This window comes from Stegostoma tigrinum, chromosome 31, assembly GCF_030684315.1.
Source record: "Stegostoma tigrinum isolate sSteTig4 chromosome 31, sSteTig4.hap1, whole genome shotgun sequence".
NCBI classification, from domain to species: domain Eukaryota; kingdom Metazoa; phylum Chordata; class Chondrichthyes; order Orectolobiformes; family Stegostomatidae; genus Stegostoma; species Stegostoma tigrinum.
In genome coordinates, this window is record NC_081384.1 from 3,280,086 (window position 1) to 3,298,950 (window position 18,865).

The 18,865-nt window shown below is 41.3% G+C and overlaps 1 protein-coding gene across 2 annotated transcripts in view; it reads left to right on the plus strand.

The window, feature by feature from the left end:
- nfe2l1b (nfe2 like bZIP transcription factor 1b) overlaps positions 1–18,864 on the plus strand; it is a 46,555-nt gene extending 27,691 nt beyond the window's left edge. The window contains exons 2-5 of one of the 2 annotated variants that reach the window (XM_048560503.2): positions 2,486–2,698; positions 7,134–7,223; positions 8,307–8,483; positions 10,463–18,864. In XM_048560503.2, coding sequence (XP_048416460.2) covers positions 2,486–2,698; positions 7,134–7,223; positions 8,307–8,483; positions 10,463–11,806 — 1,824 coding nt within the window. In that variant the 3' untranslated portion in view covers positions 11,807–18,864. The remainder of the gene's footprint in view (positions 1–2,485; positions 2,699–7,133; positions 7,224–8,306; positions 8,484–10,462) is intronic. The other variant, XM_048560504.2, reaches the window with a different exon arrangement.
- Position 18,865: the final 1 nt, after the last annotated feature.

The window sequence follows — 18,865 nt, forward strand, 5'->3', positions numbered from 1 at the left end:
ATCATGCTTGTCTTGCTGCTTGAGCCTGATGGAGTGAAGGAACTGTTCAGGCTGCTTTGCTACAGCTGACTGCTAGCAATATGTAAATCAGTGTGGTACCACCATGTGACGTGGGCAGGAGGGAGGGGGAAATTGCCAGTGAATCGAATATTTCTATTAGGCAGTACCTGATTGGAGCTTCTATGCAATAGCTCTAATCTCAAGTTTCTGTCCTTAACGCATTCTGAGCTCCTGTCTGGGATTTCAAATGGAAATTCAGCAATTGGTTTCAAGCGTGATTGATCAAATGTGGTCATGTCAACAGGGGCAGAAAGCGAAGGAAAGTGTGTGTGCGTGCGCATGCCAGAGGTAGTTGGGGGGTAAGAGTGTGTGCGCGCGAGGGTTGGGGGGAAGAGAGTGAAAGAGTGTTTTGTGGTGGAGTCACCTGTGGCACAATGTGAAACCAAGATCCCAGTTGAGGCTGTCCTCGTGGGTATCAAACTTGGCTATTAGCCTCTGCTCAGCGACCCTGCGTTATGTATCCCGAAGTCTGCCCTGGAAGATGCTTGCCCAAAGATCCAAGACCAACTGTCCTGGAGTACTGAAGTGTTCCCCCACTGGGACAAAACATCTCTGCCTGTTGATCCGTTGTAGTATCTGCATGGTTTTGCCAATATACTGTGTCTCAGGACATCATTGCGTGCACTGTATGAGGTAGATAACGTTGACCAAGTCACAGGAGTATATGCCATACATATGGTGGGTGGTGTGCCTGTGTGTGATGGTAGTGTCCATGTTGATCTGACATGTCTTGTAGAGGTTGCTGTGACAGGGTTATATGGTGTTGTGGTCAGTGTTGCCCTGAAGGCTGCATAGTTTGCTGCGAACCATGGTTTATTTAAGGTTTTGCAGTTGTTTGAGGGTGAGAATTGGAGACCTAGAGAAAATGTTGGCGAGTTGCTTGTTGTCATTGATAATATGTTGAAGGCTGTGAAAAACATGGCGTAAGTTCTCTGCTCCCAGGAAGTACTGGACAACCAAAGATGTTGTATTGGTTGTCCCCCATGTCAGTCTTCTGAGGAGGTCATTATGGTTTTTCACTGTGGCAAGTCTGAACCGGTGATCAATAAGTTGAGCATCGTATCCCATTCTGAGCGCGTTCTTCAGCTGGCCATTGCATTCTTCCTCACCTGAACAGATCTTGTGTATTTGTCGGGCTTGTCTGTAGGGGGTGGCTTTTTTTAATGTTTAGGGTGGAAGCTAGAGAAGTGCAGCACACGTTCGCGCCCTCACCCTCTGTCTGTGCCTGTCTCGCACTTTGTGTACATGCATGAATTGATGGATTTACCTTTACAGATTTTTAATTGCAGATACATTCTCTTTTGTTCAAAAAGCACACCAGTTATAAACAATCAGTGGCATTTTATAAATTTTTACTTCAGAAGTAAAACCAGCCTGATTCCAAGTTGATGATATACAACCAGATTCTAAGCAAGGTGTCACACCTAAATTGCATTGTCTGAGCTGGGATTCTGTCTCAATGATACACTGAGGAAACTGATAAAACCTCCTAGTTATCTTGGGGCAGTGACTTGAAAGAAATTTAGGAATTTGCATATTAATCCTTTCTGACTGCTTTAAAGATTTAACAGCCATCTTGAGTTTGTTCAACACCACATTAGTTCTATGATCCTTTGGGCACAGAATTTATAAACAAAAGATCAATGTTGTCTGTCTGATACCCGAAGGAGTGAGAGTCTGAAAGCTTGTGTCTTCAAATAAACATGTTGGACTAAAACCTGGGTGTTGTATGATTTTTTTTTATCATGTCCACCCCAGTCCAACTATGGCATCTCCACATCATGGCTACTATAGACATAATGGCATACACATTCCTGGGTGAAGGTGTATGGAGAATCTAATTATTCTAGTGGGTAATTGCTTCTGTATGTTATAAAGAGAAATTGAGTAATTTTGGCTTGTTTCCTGTTGAAAATGGAAAATGTGAGGTGATCTTGCTGAGTATTCAGGGAGTAGATGGAGAAACTACTTTTCTGAGATGAGTTCAGAACGAGTGCCGTGTCCTCTAGATTTGAGCTGTCATTTGGGAGTGATGTCAGGAGGTACTTCACACAAGATAATAGAGATTTCAAGCACTTCAGAAAAGCTGTTGAGGCTGGGGCTAAGTAGAAAATTTCAAAACTAGGGTTGATGGGTTTTTGTTAGATCAAGAATGCTAAGGGTCTCCGAGTCAATGGGGATAGAGATAACTGATATACAGATCAGCCATGATCAACCTGAATGTTGGAATGGGATTGATCGACTGAATGACATCCTCTTATTCCTAAATTCACTGTCAAGTTTGGTGTCTGCTAGTGAGAATTGAAACATTTCTACCTCGCTCTCAAGAGACTGGTTATTTTACAACTTACTATGAATGCATCTTGTTTTGTTGCTGAAATAAATATTGGCTACAGATCGAATTGTTGGAATTCTCTGGTTCTAGGACATTGATCTGATTGATATCCTGTGGAGACAGGACATAGATCTGGGCGCTGGGAGAGAGGTTTTCGACTACAATTACAGACAGAAGGAAAATGAGCAAGAACAGGAAGAGCAGAGCAAGAAGAATGAAGAGAAAGACAGAAATAAGAGGAGTGGATTGCTACATGGGACTGTTCAAGTGGATGGGGAGACTGGAGAAAATGTTCCCAATCAGGTACTGGTTTGTAGTTCAGGACTGATAGTTTACCTTCCTTAATAGCCTGCACTTTAATTCTGGATATTCCTAGAATCATGCAACACAGAAGGTGGACATTCAGTCTATAGCGCCTATGCCAGCACTTTGGAAAAAGTTATTCAATTGGTCCCATTTCCCTATTCTTTTCCTCTATAGACCTGAAACATTTTCCCTGATCAAGAATTTATCTAATTCCTTTTTGGAAGTTACAGTTGGATTTGCATTTGCTTTACATACAGCACATTCTGGATTGTTATAACTTGCTTTATTTGAGGTTCTGTTACTGATTATCTTAAATCTGCATCTTATTTCCTGACCTTTGTGCTAACTGAAACTCTTTACAAAGCCTGATCATTTTGTACACCTATATCAAATGTGACCTAAGTAGAATGATCCCAGCTTCTCCAGTCTATATGTGTAACTCAAGTCCTGTATCTACCACCAACAGTTGTGTTTTTTTCCTGATTTTTGTACTTTCTGGTTAACATTGAGTTGCAGACTCTAGTATTGCACTTCACAGTCTAGACAAAATAACCCAGGCAGCGTGACAGGCCAGAAGTAAGGATCTGCTAACACACTTATCAACAACATAATCTCAAATTTTTTTGCGATCTGTGTAAATTGTGAATTTTGAAAGCTTCCTTTTAATCTGCATTCCAGCTTTCCCAAAGGCTGGGAGACATTAAAATGGAATAATCAGTACATGTCCAGGACCGTTTGAACTATGATTTCATTGCATTTGGCTTGTCTCTATCAAGCAAAGTAAAAAGGAGCTCCTAAGAGGCCAATGGCAAAGTGCTAACTTAAATTCCATCTGTGTTTGTTCTTCACAGACTGAAATTAGAATGATCATGGACTACTACACTACCTTACTGCATGTTAGACTGAAAGGAGTTCATCAGAAAAGGTGGTTAATGAACAATGGCAGACGTTTAAGAAAATAGCTTGACTTAGAAGAAAATATACCCAGTGAGGAAGAAGGGTTCTAGCAAGAGAACAAACTACCATAATTAACTCAGGGTGTTAAGGTCAACATCAACTTTAAAGAAGCAAAATCAAATGCGGCAGAAGTTAGTGGTAAGCCAAAGAAATCAGCAATTTCAAAATCCAACAAAAGATGTCCAAGAAATAGTAAGCAAATTAATGGAGGGTAAATTTGCAAATAATGTAAAAATGGATAATAAAAGCTTCTTTGAACTAAGTCAAAAATAATTGAGGCTAAAGTGAATATAGTCCCCTTGGAGGAGGAGGCTGGGGAAATGAAGAACCAGGAGATGGTGAGATTGTGGATGTATTGTTAGTAAACTTTTTTGAAAATGCTTAGATTCTCCAATGAGCCGGAGAATTGGAGAACTGCTGATGTTAACACCTTTATTCAAAAGGGAAGGGAACGAAAAGGACGAGCAACTGCAGGCTAGTTAGCTTAACATCTGATGTTGGGAAAATGTTAGATTGTTGTAAGGGATGTAATAAAACATTTAAATATCGATGATAATCTAATCAAGCAGAGCCAGCATGGCTTCTTGAAGAGGAAATTATGCCTGACAAATTTGTTAGAATTGTTTGAGGTGGTGTCAAGCAGTATAGATAAAGGGGAGCAAGAGGATGTAATAAAATTTTGGATTAAAAAGACATTTGATAAGGTACTGCACATCAGGCGACTTAAGAGATAGCCGATCCTTTATCCATGCTAATGCACTAATGAATAGAAAACAGCGAGTGGGGGTAAGGGACATTTGCAGGATCACAACCTGAAACAAGTGTTCTGCCACAGGGATTGGTTCTAGATCCACAATTATTTACAATGTATAATGATTTGGAAGGAGAAGTAAATGTATAATCGCCAAGTTTGTGGTTGACACAAAAACAGGTAGAAAGTCAAGTGGTGAGTATGACAGAACCCGTGTAATTCTTTCCCGCAGAGAACTGTAGAGCTGGGTTATTAAATATTTTCAAGGCTTTTGTAGAGATTTTATAAAGGAGTTGAAGGTTATGGAGAAAAGTCAAATCACTGAATTTAAGGATTATCAAATCCGTCGTGATCTCATTTAAAGGCAGAATGGCCTACTTCTGCTTCTACGTCTCAATCTTTTAGAGTAAAGGGCTGAATGGTCAGGTGGTTCCTACCCAGTTTTACTTGGGAAAGCTCGTCTAATTTTGTGTGAGCAGCAATGGTGTTTTAAGCTGTTTGTGGATAGACTTTGTGGCTGTTGATACCAGAGCTCCTTCCTCATTCATCCAGCCATTTGAGTATATGTTACCTCTGTATCCATGCTGCAGACTTTTAAAATCATTAATTCTATAACATTACACAACTGCGCAGTTATTTGCCTGCCCTAATGAATAAGGTATTATCCTGTGCAGCACTGAATGACATTGATAATAATTGCAGATTCTTTGTTGATTCGTGTTGTATAATCCAGAATAGGAAAGGGAAATGTTTACATCAGAACTTGGAACACATCACTCACTAGAGAGAGTACAAGCCTACTTTTATTCGTTCTGCCAAAGTGGAGAAAACATATTTTTCACACACTTTACTCCCATATGTCAATGTTTTGCATACTTACACAATTTATTTCCTGTTGACAACTTCCTTTCCTGCCTATCTTTGTGTCATTGGCAAATATAGCCACTGTACCCATTCAATCTCTGTGTCCTAGTTGTTGATATAAATTTGTAAATCATTGAGGCTCCCATCTCTGATTGCTGTGGGATTCCACTATTTGCAGCTTGCCAACCCAAAAACCATCCAGTTAGCAAACCAATCCTCTTTAAGGAATACCTTCTAAAATGGTATTGGCCTTGAAAGGAGTGCAGTGCTGGCTTACCAGAATGATACCTGGGCTCCAAAGATTATGTTACAAAGAAGGATGACAAGTTGTGGTTGAATTTGCTGGAGTTTAGAAGTGAATGGATAAAGATTTTAAAATGTTAGGAGCAGGAAGGAGAGAGAGAGAGTATTTCTACTGGTTGGGAGTACAAGTCAAGGGAATATAGCCTGAATGTTATATCCAGACCTTTTGAGTGAAATTTGCAAATACGTTGACTTCATAAAGCAGTAGAACTTTAGAATTCTCCTGTTGTAAAGTATGGTTGATGCTGAATCAGTTAACTTTAACTGATGTTTGATTACCAAAGGTAAAGAACACCATTTTTTTTTAGTATTTATTGCATTAGGATGCAGATTTGAATGAGCTGAGCCGTCCTCTGAAATAATAAGAATGTAGGTGAATATAGGCACATCTTGTTGCAACATGATCTTGTTTTGAAAAAAATACTTGATGACAAAATGAATAGCAATAATGATTTTCAAAAGTTGCATAAATGCACAAAATGAGACTGACTTGGTTTGTTGCTAGTACTCATTGGCGTGTTCTGGTCTTTATCATTGGTTGCTAGATGCTTAGGTTGCTTACTTGCCTAACATAGATGTAATATTTTTATATAACTCTTCAACAAAAACAAAATGCTGGAGAAACTCAGCAGGTCTGGCACCATCTGTAGAGAGAAAAACAGTGTTAATGCTGAGTCCAGTGAGCCTTTGTCACTAACTTTGCAACTTACTGACAAAGTAGCCAATTGCACACAGCAGGGAAAAGATTGAGGAAATTTTTATTTGTTTGGCGTGAGACTGAGGTTCCTGGATCTAATATTTGGAAATAATACAAAGAAGTTCTTCATAAAACGCATCATGAATTAATAAATGCAAGATTTTAAGAAAACTGTTGGACAATGGTTAATTTCTCATCATTTATACAATTTTCCAAATTTTTTCCATCCTTAGTGGATGATCGCTCATTTGCATAACATGTTCAGCACCGTAATGGACCTTTCAGCCCCTCACTAAATGCTGAACTACAATCTTCCCTTGCCCAGGTTCTAACCACTTGAAAGAATTTAATGTTTTAAATTTTGTCAGCATTAAACTTTGCCTCTTACATAGTTTTGCTCAGTTGAATTGCAAGCATGCTTTGCAACTTTCTATTCCTGTCTACCCTACACTATTTTAATGTTGTCATTCACTTTAGGAAAATCTTCATCCACAGTTTTAAAAATGGTGTAAAATTGAGGCTCCAGCACAGTAATCCTCCCAGTCTTTATCCCAACTTTTTTTTTCCTCTTTCTTTCTAATTTTTTTGTGTGTCTTTCTGTTTCCCATCCAATATCCAGCCCAGATCAGTAGACTCACTTCTTTTGCCAAATAGTTTCATTTAATTTTAAGGAAGCTTCCTTTAGTAAGGAAACCAATCGGTACTCATGCTGCCAACATTGCTCCATTCATCTGCCTATATTTTGATCATCTGTTTAACTCGACATCTCAGCTGTCTTGTGTGCTTGCTGTGACATTGAGAGGCAGTATTGACCTCTGTGTTGACTGAAGCTAATCAGATTCAGCGTTTTCATCTCTCAGGTGCCTGAGTTGACAGAGCAGACTGCACCTTCCTTTGAGGAATGCTTGAGGCTTCTGGATGAAACATTCTCATTTGGGGAAGATTCAGAGGTGAGTGAGCGAATTGCAGTGATGCCATTTGTTTGGTATAAGGTTCTAAGTTAAATCCAATGTGCCTCAAATTCTCCCCCAGGGTAGGCTGTCATTCTGGTCTTATTTTTCATGAAGTAGATACTTGGTGGCAACAATAAAGCAGCCCTGTCCAGGGGTGGAACTCCTTGTGGAAGTTGTATATGGTCTTTGGAGCTGGGATCTGCAATTTAGGTTGTATTCCTGAGTTCAGAAGATTTAAGGGAGTGATTTTAGGGTTAAGATAGGACAGATGAAACGTGGTGGGGGAAGAGTCTAGGATTGGGAACTGTAAGCAGTATGCTGTCTTGGTGATTAAGACCAGGGATTGGCGGTTGGACACAGTGCCAAGAGCCAGAAACAGGACTGAGGCATCATCCACTTGATTAGTGAGGCAAATCTGAAGAAACCTTGATATTAATTAGCATTAGGAGATAGGTGGCATCATTAATAACTGCCATGGCAAATACTGTGAGAACGTTTAATCCAGAACACTACTGTGTGACCATGGTCATGAGAGAAGTGTTAGCTGTCAATTGTTGGGGTTGGGAGTGCTGGCTAGTTGGAGAAAAGTGAGAACAGGCACCGGGGATTTGCCAGTGATGAACACCCAATTTCCAGATAAAACCCTCTGGGATCTTGCTTTTAGTTGGGTCCACTGATATGCTTCATCTAGTTGAGTGCTGTGACACTGCATCTTTCAGCCGAGCTCTCACTGAGGTAGTGAACACCATGTAAATTGTATTCAGCAAAGCATTTAATCAAAGCAAAGCTTTAATCCTTACATTAGACTCTAGACGCTAGTTACATAGCTAGAGGTGGATTCCGTGATGTAACATGATGCTAAGCTGGCTATGATTATAAACCTGAGCCTGGGAGATGCTGAACAGATGCTTTTTTACCGGGTGAATGTAGTAAATCCTTGAGCAAAGTGACTAACGCTTCCCAATCCAGCATCTGCCATCGAGGCAGGTGTTTTACACTCTAAGCCGCCTACGTAGGAACACCCTGAGCTACAGTGATGGGACACAGCACGTGACTGAACTTCATGTCTTCTGTTATCAGTTTCCAGAAGCCGTGTCCTCAGTGCTGAATGAGGCCATAGACAATGCTGTGCCCAGCACCAGTGACAGCCTGACCGCAGGTTCACAGATGACCCTCCTTCCACCTCTCTTGAGGCCAGAGACTTCTTTAGATTTAGAACAGCAGTGGCAGGATCTTCTGTCCCTCATGGAGCTACAGGTGAGCATGTTCGAAACTGTGTTCCTGGTTTGTTTGCTCTGCATCGGGGTGTGCAAGTATAGGTGCTTCAAGTTGGCGTCTGGTGCAGAAAGCTCAGTACAATTCATACCCTCACCACATTTTGCCTGTTTGTGCGAGACAATGAACAGCCTGTGGCTTTGTGGATAAAATGTGTACCAAGTGAGATACAAGCAAGATTGTCTATCCTAAGTTGGCTAATGCAAATGAAGAGTGAATATTGATCTCTATGCCCCTTGGAATAGGGAATTTCTGCTTGAGTGATGTCTGCTCATTCATGCATATGTGTTGCATGAGGCCAGTTTGAGCTGAAAACTGATAGTCTCTCAACCCGTCAACACTTGTGATATTGGGTTGTACATAGAGGATTTGGACCAGGTATTTGGGGGCACACAAATGCTCATGGAACCATCCAAATGCAGTTTTTTTTGGTTTGGAAAGAGGATTGATGAGGGCAGAGTGGTGGATATGATCTATATGGAAATAAGGTGTTTGACAAGAGTCCTCATGGTGGACTGGTTAGCAAGGCTAAATCACGGAATTCAGGGAGAAATAACCATTTGGAAATAGAACAGGCTCAAAGGTAGAAGACAGGGTGGTGGGGGAGGGTTGCTTTTCAGACTGGAGGCCTGTGACCAGCGGTGTGCCACAAGGATCAGAGTTGGGTCCACTGCTTTCCATCATTTATATAAATGATATGGATGTGAACATAGGAGGTATGGTTAGTAAGTTTGCAGATGACACTAAAATTGGAGGTTTAGTGGACAGCGAAAAAGATTACCTCAGTACAATGGGATCTTGATCAGATGGAACAATGGGCCTAGGAATAGCAGATGGAGTTTAATTTAGATAAATGTGAGATGCTGCATTTTCAAAAGGCAAACCAGGGCAAGACTAATACACTTATTAAGGTTCTGAGAAATGTTTGCTGAACAAAAACATCTTGGAGTGCAAGTTCATAGTTCCTTGAAAGTAGAGTCGCAGGTAGATAGGACAGTGAAGAAGACATTTGGTATGCTTGCCTTCATTGGTCAGTGCATTTAGTATAGGAGTTGGGAGGTCATTTCGTGGCTGTACAAGACTGGTTTGGTCACTTTTGGAGTGTTGCATGCAGTTCTGGTTTCCCTAATATACAAGGATGTTGCGAAACTAGAAAGGGTTCAGAACAGATTTATGAGAATGTTGCCAGCTTTGGAGGGTTTGAGCTATAGAGAGAGGCTGACTAGGCTGGGGTTGTCTTCCCAAAGCCATGGAAGTTGAGGGGTAACCTTATAAATATTTATAAAATTGAGGGGTATGGATAGGATAAATAGGCAAGGTCTTTTCCCCAGGGTGGGGCAGTCCAAAACTAGAGGGGATAGGTTTAAGGTGAGAAGGGAAGGTTTAAGAGAGACCTAAGGGGCAATTTTTTTCATGCTGAGGGTGGCATGTGAATGGAATGAGTTGCCAGAGGAAGTGGTGGAGGCTGGTACAATTACAGCATTTAAAAGGCAACTGGAGAGGTATATGAATTGGAAGGGTTTCAGAGAGATATGGGCCGGATGCTGGCAAATGGGACTAGATTTATATAGGATATCTGGTCGTCATGGATGAGTTGGACTAAGGGGTGTGTTTCATATCTCTGACTGTATGACTCTGAGTTAGTGTCTTCTGGGGTAGAGGGTATAGTTAAATTTGCATTGTTGGATTTACTGCAGAATGTTTTGATGAGACTTCTCCAGGGGAGTTTCTGGACTAAAGTTGAATGCTTCCATTAGGACTAAAGGAAGGAAATTAAAAGAACAAATGCCTGGGTTCATTCTTCACTTGTACTCATGATTACATCAACTATTTTACCATTGGTCACCAGAAACTGAGTACAGCTGATAGAGGAATGATGACTGGTTCCTGAGTTTGTGCTCATCTGAGTACTATAAATGTGTAACCAACTTTTAAAATCAATTTTTGATCCTCCTTTGCAGGACATGGAGGTGACCGACAGTACAACATCTGCGTATAGTAATGGCTCTGGGAGCGGCAGTGCTGATGTGCCCACAAATTATAATCAAACTCCTGTCACAGCCATCAATCAGGATGTGAGTCTGCACAATGCCACCTTGCCTCCTTGCGGCCAGGACTTCCCTCCCTTCTTCAATTCAAACTTGGAGAACCCTTCTGTGGATGGTGGTCGCAGCCTCCAACAACTGGCAGCCACCAACTCCTCCAACTTTGATGCCGCCTTTGGTTCCACCAATTTCACAGGGATGTTTTTTCCTCCTCGGATTAACGGGACCAGCAATGAGACTTCTGGCTCCAGCTTCCCAGACTCTCTGTCTGGCCTGCTAGATGAGGCAATGCTTGATGAGATCAGCTTTATGGACTTGGCCATGGAAGAAGGATTTGATCCGATGGAGGCCTCACAGATTGAAGAGGAGCTGGACTCTGATTCTGGCCTCTCCCTTGATTCGAGTCACAGCCCTGTTTCTCCGAGCAGCTCTGAATCCTCAACCTCCTGCTCTTCTTCTTCTTCCTCCTCTTCCTCCTCCTCCTCTTCGTTTTACCAGGAAGGGGCAGTTGGATATAGCACCGATTCAGAAATTGCGGACTCTGAAGAATTTGAAAGAGAGGGTGCGGTGGGAGGTTATCAACCAGAATACAGCAAATTCTGCCGAATGAGTTACCAGAATCCAAACTGTTTCCACTCGCTGCCTTACTTAGATCAAGTCAACCACAACCACACTTACAACCTGCCAGCTGGACCATCTGTCTCCAGTCAACAGAACCACCCTGGAAAGAAGGCGCCAATGAAAGAAACTCATTCCAATCGAGTAGATATACACATGGGCCGCGACGAGCGTCGGGCCAGGGCACTGAAGATCCCGTTCTCCAATGACAAAATCATCAATTTGCCTGTTGATGAGTTTAATGAGCTTCTATCCAAGTATCAACTCACTGATGCCCAGTTGACTCTAATCCGTGACATCAGGCGCCGTGGGAAAAACAAACTGGCGGCTCAGAACTGCCGTAAGAGGAAGCTCGACACCATCCTGAACCTGGACCACGATGTGGATCACCTGAAGAAGCAGAAGGCCAGGCTGCTGAAAGAGAAGGTGGAATTTGTCAAGTCCTTACGGCAGATGAAGCAGAAGCTGCAGGAGCTTTACCAGCAGGTCTTTGGCCGCTTGCGGGACGAGGAGGGAAGGCCTTACTGCCCAAGCCAGTACTCCCTGCAATACACCAATGATGGCAGTGTACTCATCATGCCTCGAGCTCTGACTGCTCAGCAAGGAAAATCAGATAAGAAGAAGAACAATAAGAAGAAATGAAATCTGTTGCCAGCCCTGGTGTCTGGCTTTCAACTGAACTAGAGGAAGGAACTCAGCGAGAGGCAGCGCCTCCAGAAAGCTGCTGCTTTTACAAATAGACAACTGACAATTCGCACCTTCTCATATTTGAAAATATCTTGCAAATCTGACACCTGCAGGTCAGTTAGGATGGAACAGTAACCCAGGAAGGTCAGTGACAGGGCTCTATGGATTGAGTTGGTAGTTTGATTTTGACCATGGCTTAAGAATCAACAAATGTCTTTCCACTCCTGTTGTGACCCTATTGGGATGGGCAGGTGTATGCACTTGTGTGTCTGGTTGGAGGGAGGGGTGGAAGGCTTTGATTTAGCTGTTGTCTCTCTGACTGAGACACCCTGGCTGTGTGTAACAAACTGCTTGGCAAAATCAGTAAGGTTTTTTTTGTTTAAAAGCCTCTCTGCTTCACACACAGTTTACAAACACAAACAAGAAACTGAGTTCAGTTGTTACTTGAATATTTCCCTTCTTTAAAAAACAAACTAAGGATGTGATGGGTGAACCAAGGGTGTTTGTTCACAGGCATTTTTCACTTAACAGCTTTAAGACAACTTCAAAGCATGTGTCAAGGGGGTAAAGGTTACTATTAGAGGTTGTATAGACAAGGTGCAGTTTCATTAAGACCGTTTCTTGTCTGAGACACTGCTACTTGCCGAATCTCTGGCCTATCATTCCTCGCATGACCTTGCTCTGCAGACCTTTTTGCCAAGTGGTAAATTTCTGGGATGGTCTGAAGAGACAATCCACTTCAAGCCCTCATGTAATGGCCATGTTTATTAAGTGCAGAAGTCAAGCCTTGCAAATTTGGTCTTTATTTCAAACACACTTCACCCTAACCCTGATTGCCTTGCACTCCATACAGTCTGGGGTAGCTGAATGGAAATGCCCGTAATTCCTTTCCAGAAGCGGCTATTATGAAATTTGAATTCTGGTGGGGCCCAAGCAGTTGTTGCTGCATTTGATCTGTCAGCTACAGCCCATCCCTCCATAATTCCTAAGTTCATCCTGATTAGATGGGGCAATTGACAATTAGGATTTGAGAACTAAAGCAGTTGATTACTTGCTAATGTGTGATGCAGCTATAGTGCAGGTTATTAAACCGAACAAAGAATATTACAGGAGTGCTGTGAACAGGAAACCGTGTGGCCACCCAGATTTTCAATGTGTGATGTATTAAGTGAGATGAATATGTTCTCACTGCCCTCCTCCAACTCCTTCCCAACATCAGATATTTTCTGCTGCCTGTATGGAAGGAGGGAGGCAGAGTGTTAGCTGGAGATGGGGGAAGGAGGCATGGAAAATGAGATGGTTCTTAGAGCTTTCTCAAAGACCGAATAAAATTATGCTGAGGAGCATTGGGGCTATCCTTTGTTTTCCCTGTATAGCTAGTGAAATCTGGAGATCTTCGTTGAGGGACCCTCTACTGTTCCCTTTCCTCCACTCAATGCTGTGATTTAATGGGCTATTTGGTGTCTCCAGATCTCCCCCCTTTTTTTTGTGCACCGAAAGCATTGAGTGCAGCTCTTCCTTTATGGATTCTTGGTGCAATATATAATCTATTGATGGGTTGCTGCTTCGTGTGTGCCTCTAAATCCCAGCCTTTTCCCCCGGTCACCCCCTTTCTTTTATTTTTGTGCCTGGTCTGTCAGCCAAGGCTGATAGACTCAGTCCTGCTGTGCTCAGGAGGTCACTACGTGGGGATCTGCAAGACTGAAGCACAACATTTTTGATGATGTAGTCAGTACATGTGTTTGAAATGTAGTATGTTGGGTTTAGAGTGGGGATGGGGGACTTTCTATACTAGATTAGCTCTGAAGCAGAAATCGGATGGTTAGTGCAGATTCTATGAACATGCTTGGTCAGGATATGTGTCCTCCTTGATTTTATATCCTGGCACTTGCAGTTTGATTGGAATGAATGCTAACACCATTTTGTGTTGAAAGCCTCTGCTGTTTTAATGGAGGGTAAAATAAATGCAAGACACACTCTGTATAAGCGTGGGAAAGGTGTTCAAAAAGTTTTCAGACTTATAGGTCTAGGAAATCTGAGCGCAGTTCAATCTGCAATTGTTAGTCAAGGAAGATAGTTCAGGTTGGAGTTATTGTTGCTTTGCAGAGTGGAAAATATTTTACACTTTTGATCACAAACTGTTATAAAACTAGCTAGCTCAGGGTTAGGTAACATCATGGTGATTTAGAGAATGCGGAAAATGAGAAGTATTCTCAGATCATTTCCATGGTTTATCGATTGGAATTGGAGATGAGTAAAATGGTTCATTCACAACAAAAGGATACTGAGAGTCTGCAGGATGTATGCGTGTGTGTGTTGGGATATTTTGGTTGCATGTCTGACCTGAATCCTGTCGCCTTGCACCTCAAAAGGTGACTATTTCTGTGAAGATGGTGAGTAAGCACTGCATTCTGACCTTTCTTGACTGGTGGCTAGTGTGGAGATTTTTAAGAACCAGCTTTTGGCTGCAGCTCATGTTAACCATACTCCAAATACAGAAACCTATAATCTTCAGACAGGTTGGCTACAACTCCCTGAATGTTGGCAGATGATGTGCCCAACCTCTGGTATTGACTTAACCATTTATATAATCTCACTGGCCCTACACTTCCTGCATGGCATGATCAGTTGTGACATAGTAAACATCCAAAACACTCTGAATGTCAAGATTCAACTCGTCCTTCACTTTAGCAGGATAAGCAGTAAGAAAGGAGACTGGTGAAAATAGGGCAGACATTAAATGAAGTGGCATCCTCCACCTGATATCAACATTTATCCAGTGGATCTCAAGAAATGCTGACAAGAACTTGTCAGGTGATGCTGCAGTTTTTCTTTAACTTGTTAGTTTACTCCATGTTCAGTAATTTCTAACATAACCTCCCCTTAATTTGTGCCTGAATAAAAGATAAATAGATTTGAAGTTCATAACCAACATTTATCTTTACAGGGAACATACCAGGTGTGACTTTGCATGTTAAATACAGCTAATTTCAAGTGATCTCTTGATTCTTGAATAAGATGCATTGCAGAGTGCTCAGTCCTTCAGCCCCTGCATTTAGTCCGAGACAAGATGTGTTGGTATCTGATAGTCCTGAGCTGCCTCTAATGCTGCAGTGCGTGTTTTACAACGTAACTGTTGCAGCTTTACCTTAAGTTTGCGGCTGGGACCTTTTTAATCAGACTCTGGCTCCCTCTACTGCTACTATGTTAAATTTTACATGCACTGCATTTTTTTTTCTCTGAATGCAGTTTGTGTCTCAAAATCTGAGAGTTAGAGACATATATTTAGCAAGAGAGCTCACACTGGGAAACAAGTTCTGACCCTTTGGCAGAGGAGATGGACTGCTGTAATTGAACTGGAACATGTCCATTAAGATACCAAACTGAAGTTCAGTTTTCCCCATATCCTGTTCGTGCCTGATGTATTGCAAGAGCGTTTGGTGTTGTCAGGCTGCTGCAAGATTGACTATAGTGCACAGGTTAAAATCCCTGCTGCATTTTACGGAGTTGCGTAGAATGTACTGCTCAAACTGATCCATGCCAGGGTTTATGCTCAATAATTTCACCTTTCATCAGATCCTTCATTTCTCCCTCAATATTTTTAGCTTCCCCTTAAAGATATCATGAGTTTAACCAACTTAACAGTGGAATTGCTAAAATGGAAGAAGGAACTTCAAGATCTGAAAGAAAAACAAATTTCTGGAGAAACTCAGCAGATTTGGCAGCGTTAAGGAGAGAGAGAAAATCACAATTAATATTTCAAGTCCAGCAACCCTTCTTCAGATTAGTCCTCTTATTAAGGGTTGCTGGACTTGAAATGTTAATTGTGATTCTCTCTCTCTCTCTGTAGATGCTGCCAGACCTGCTGAGTTTCTTCAACAATTTCTGTTTTTCTGTTTGGGTTGCTAAGTATTGTAGACAACTTCCTCTAGGTTTTTGACTGTTTGGTGTCTGGTTTTCCATAAGGCAGGTGTTTAATTTGGGACAGCAACATCCATATTAAGTTTGATTGGGCTATTTTATTTTAGCAGAACAATACAGTCGGTGGATAGGCAAGTTCTCAATTCTTGCAAACAAAGGCTGAATGAAGCTAAAAATTTCAAACACAGATTCAGTGTCTGAAGAGATGCAGACAAGATGACAACCATGTTGCTGCATTCTGCTTATTGGTATGCATTCTAAAACACTGTCAGCATTTACTTTGGAGCTAAAGCAGATTTCTAATCCTTTACATGTTCCCATTTGCTTAAAAATGGAACAATCAAGATTTTGAATGCTCTCAATTCTGCTGAGAGGTCATAAACTGGCATGAAGTGTGTCAAGCCTGTCTGTTAAAATTAGTATAGTCTCTGATCAAACCGTTCCAAATTTCAGTGCCCAGGGACATTGGTCTGCTATCGTTTCCAGATGTCGATTGCCAAAGAACAGGGGCAGTGTTTCTAGAAACTGAAATCATGCTAAAGCTGACTCCGCACATCTGGTTAGTTCTGAGGTGGTTTCTAATAGCACTCACTCAACGTTTGCTCAGAACAGATTACTGAGGAGCCTTGTACTCCCAGCTACGTGTGTGATTGTTTCCTTCACTTGTGTATAAACTTATCACCAGCCTCTGCAGAATAACAAGTTTGTTTTTTGTACTTATTTATGTTAAGTTATAGATGATGGAGTCTCTCTTCTATTTAATTGTTTGTTTCCTGTCAGATTTGTGCAGATATCTAATGTTGCCTATAACAAATGTCTTTTTCTCTTGGCTTGGCAGGGAACCTCTCAAATCTGTTGTATATTTTTCTTTACATGAAAACTTGCAGCAAACCAGGATTGTTTGGGGAGGGAAATTCAATAAATTAATTCTATTTTCACATGTTTCCCAGGCTAACTTTTTTACTTATTTAAACCCTTGATGGACAAATGTGTAAGTAATTTTACCAGGTGTATTGATGTTAAGAATATTTGGAACAGAGTAGGCCAATCAGTCTTTTGTACTTGCTCTGCTGTTCTAAATCATGGCTGATCATTTACCTTTTAAATACCATTTTCCCCACACTAACCCATATTTCCTGACATCATTAGCACTGAAGTCTTATCTACCTAATATACTGAACATCTGAGTTTAAATCAGCTTTGGGATGGAAAATTCCAATGATTAACTACTTTCTACATGACAAAACTTCTCACAGATCCAAATTGCTTGCATCTTAATTGCAGACTGCTCCCAGTGAAATCTACTTTCTTCGAGGTGAATGGAGGCAAAAAGTAAGATGTTCATCTCTACCTCAAGATCTTGGCAGTTGGTGTTTCTGGATTGTGATTAAAGTTTTGTACCTGCTCACGCAACATAGAGGGCCGAAGGGCCTGTACTGCACTGTAGTGTTCTATGGAATTAAGTGATCATTTCTTTGAAACTGGATAATAAAGCTCAGATGCTTTTCTTACCATCTTACCAGAGGTGGCAGCACAGTCCTGCCCACTTATTTTGACTTTACAATACAGTCCTGCTCATTCTTCTATTTTACCAATTAATGACAGGGTTCCTCATAAGATGATGGTCTTTTAGTCCTGTAGTTCTCAATTGGAAAAGTTCTATCTTGACATCATCTGCTTTTCAACATTTCCAAGTGTACTTTGCAAGAATCTATCCTAGTTATTTCTGAGTCAAGCCAAATGGTGGAGGCCTTTTAAATGAATGGTAGGTGTGACCCAGTGGAGTCTACGCCACTTTTCAGCAATCCCATTTGTGCTGATGGGTGCAGTGGGGGGAGGAATGAACCACACACTTGGGACTCCTTCAAAACTTAGGCTACATGTTGACAGAATTCAGTCCAAAGTCATGTAGGTGTTCCCTAGGAAGCCTGAACAATGACTGATGCTCCCATAAAGTCTCCCACATCAGGTCAAACATGGGTATGGAAACATCCTGCTATTGAACACACATTTCCCTTTGTTTCTACATCAGTATTCAGTTGCAAACCACCTTGGACATTCTGATCTGTAAAATGAGTGATCAAGGCTTGGTCTGTACCCAAAATGAATAAAATCTCCTTGGCTATCTTGATCCTGTCATCATTAGTTTAACATCTCCAAAAAAATCTTCCTTCATCTTAAGTCAGATCTTTCCATAATTGGCCCAGTCCTCCATTCACTACTACTATTTTTTAAAAAAAAAAGAAAAGTAATCTGTGGGGGGAGTTTTTGTCTGTTTTAACATTATCCATAATTAAGAGATAACATGCTTAACTCAGTCAAAGCCTGTCAACTTTACCAACCCTCAGCAATTTAACAAAAGGAAAAAGGGCTGAAAATTTTTTCAGGGTGACTGACCTGTAACTGTTCAAGTTTATCGATATGTGGTTAGTAGTGAGGCAGAAGCTCTAAAGTTACAGGATATAAAGGGATTGGTCAGATGGAATTTAATTCTAAGTGAATGGCTAAACGGTTGGAATCTCTGGGTGCTTGTCCGTGTCCAAGAAGGTAGAAGGACCTTAGGGTGGTTAAGATGACAAATGGGACAGTTGACCTTTATCAGGGTGGTGTAGATTACATAAGCAGTCAGGTATTGGAGTAATAGCAAGAACTGCAGATGCTAGAGAGGTTGGATAAGCTTAGGTTATTTTCTTTAGAGCAGACGAGGCTGAGGGGAGAACACAATTGCTGTGTAAAAGATTGACACCATTAGTAGAATAGATAAGAAGCAGCTGTTTCTCTCAGCTGAAGGATCAATAACAAGAGGGTGTAAATTTAAAGGGGGAAGGAAGGAGATTTAGAGGGAATTGGACGAAAATGTTTGTCTGAATAAAGGTGAGAATCTGGATGATCACTTAGCCCATACCCTGGAATATTATGACATTAAGTGCTGGAAATTGAAATTAGTGTAGATATGTTGGTGCAGAATTAGTGGTCTGAAGGGGCCTCTTCTGTGCTCTGTGACTATGACTCTGTCTACTGTTGCTGGCCATGTATCATGAGCATTCTGCATTTCAATTAATGCTGTCCAGTTATTAAAAAAATTCATACAAC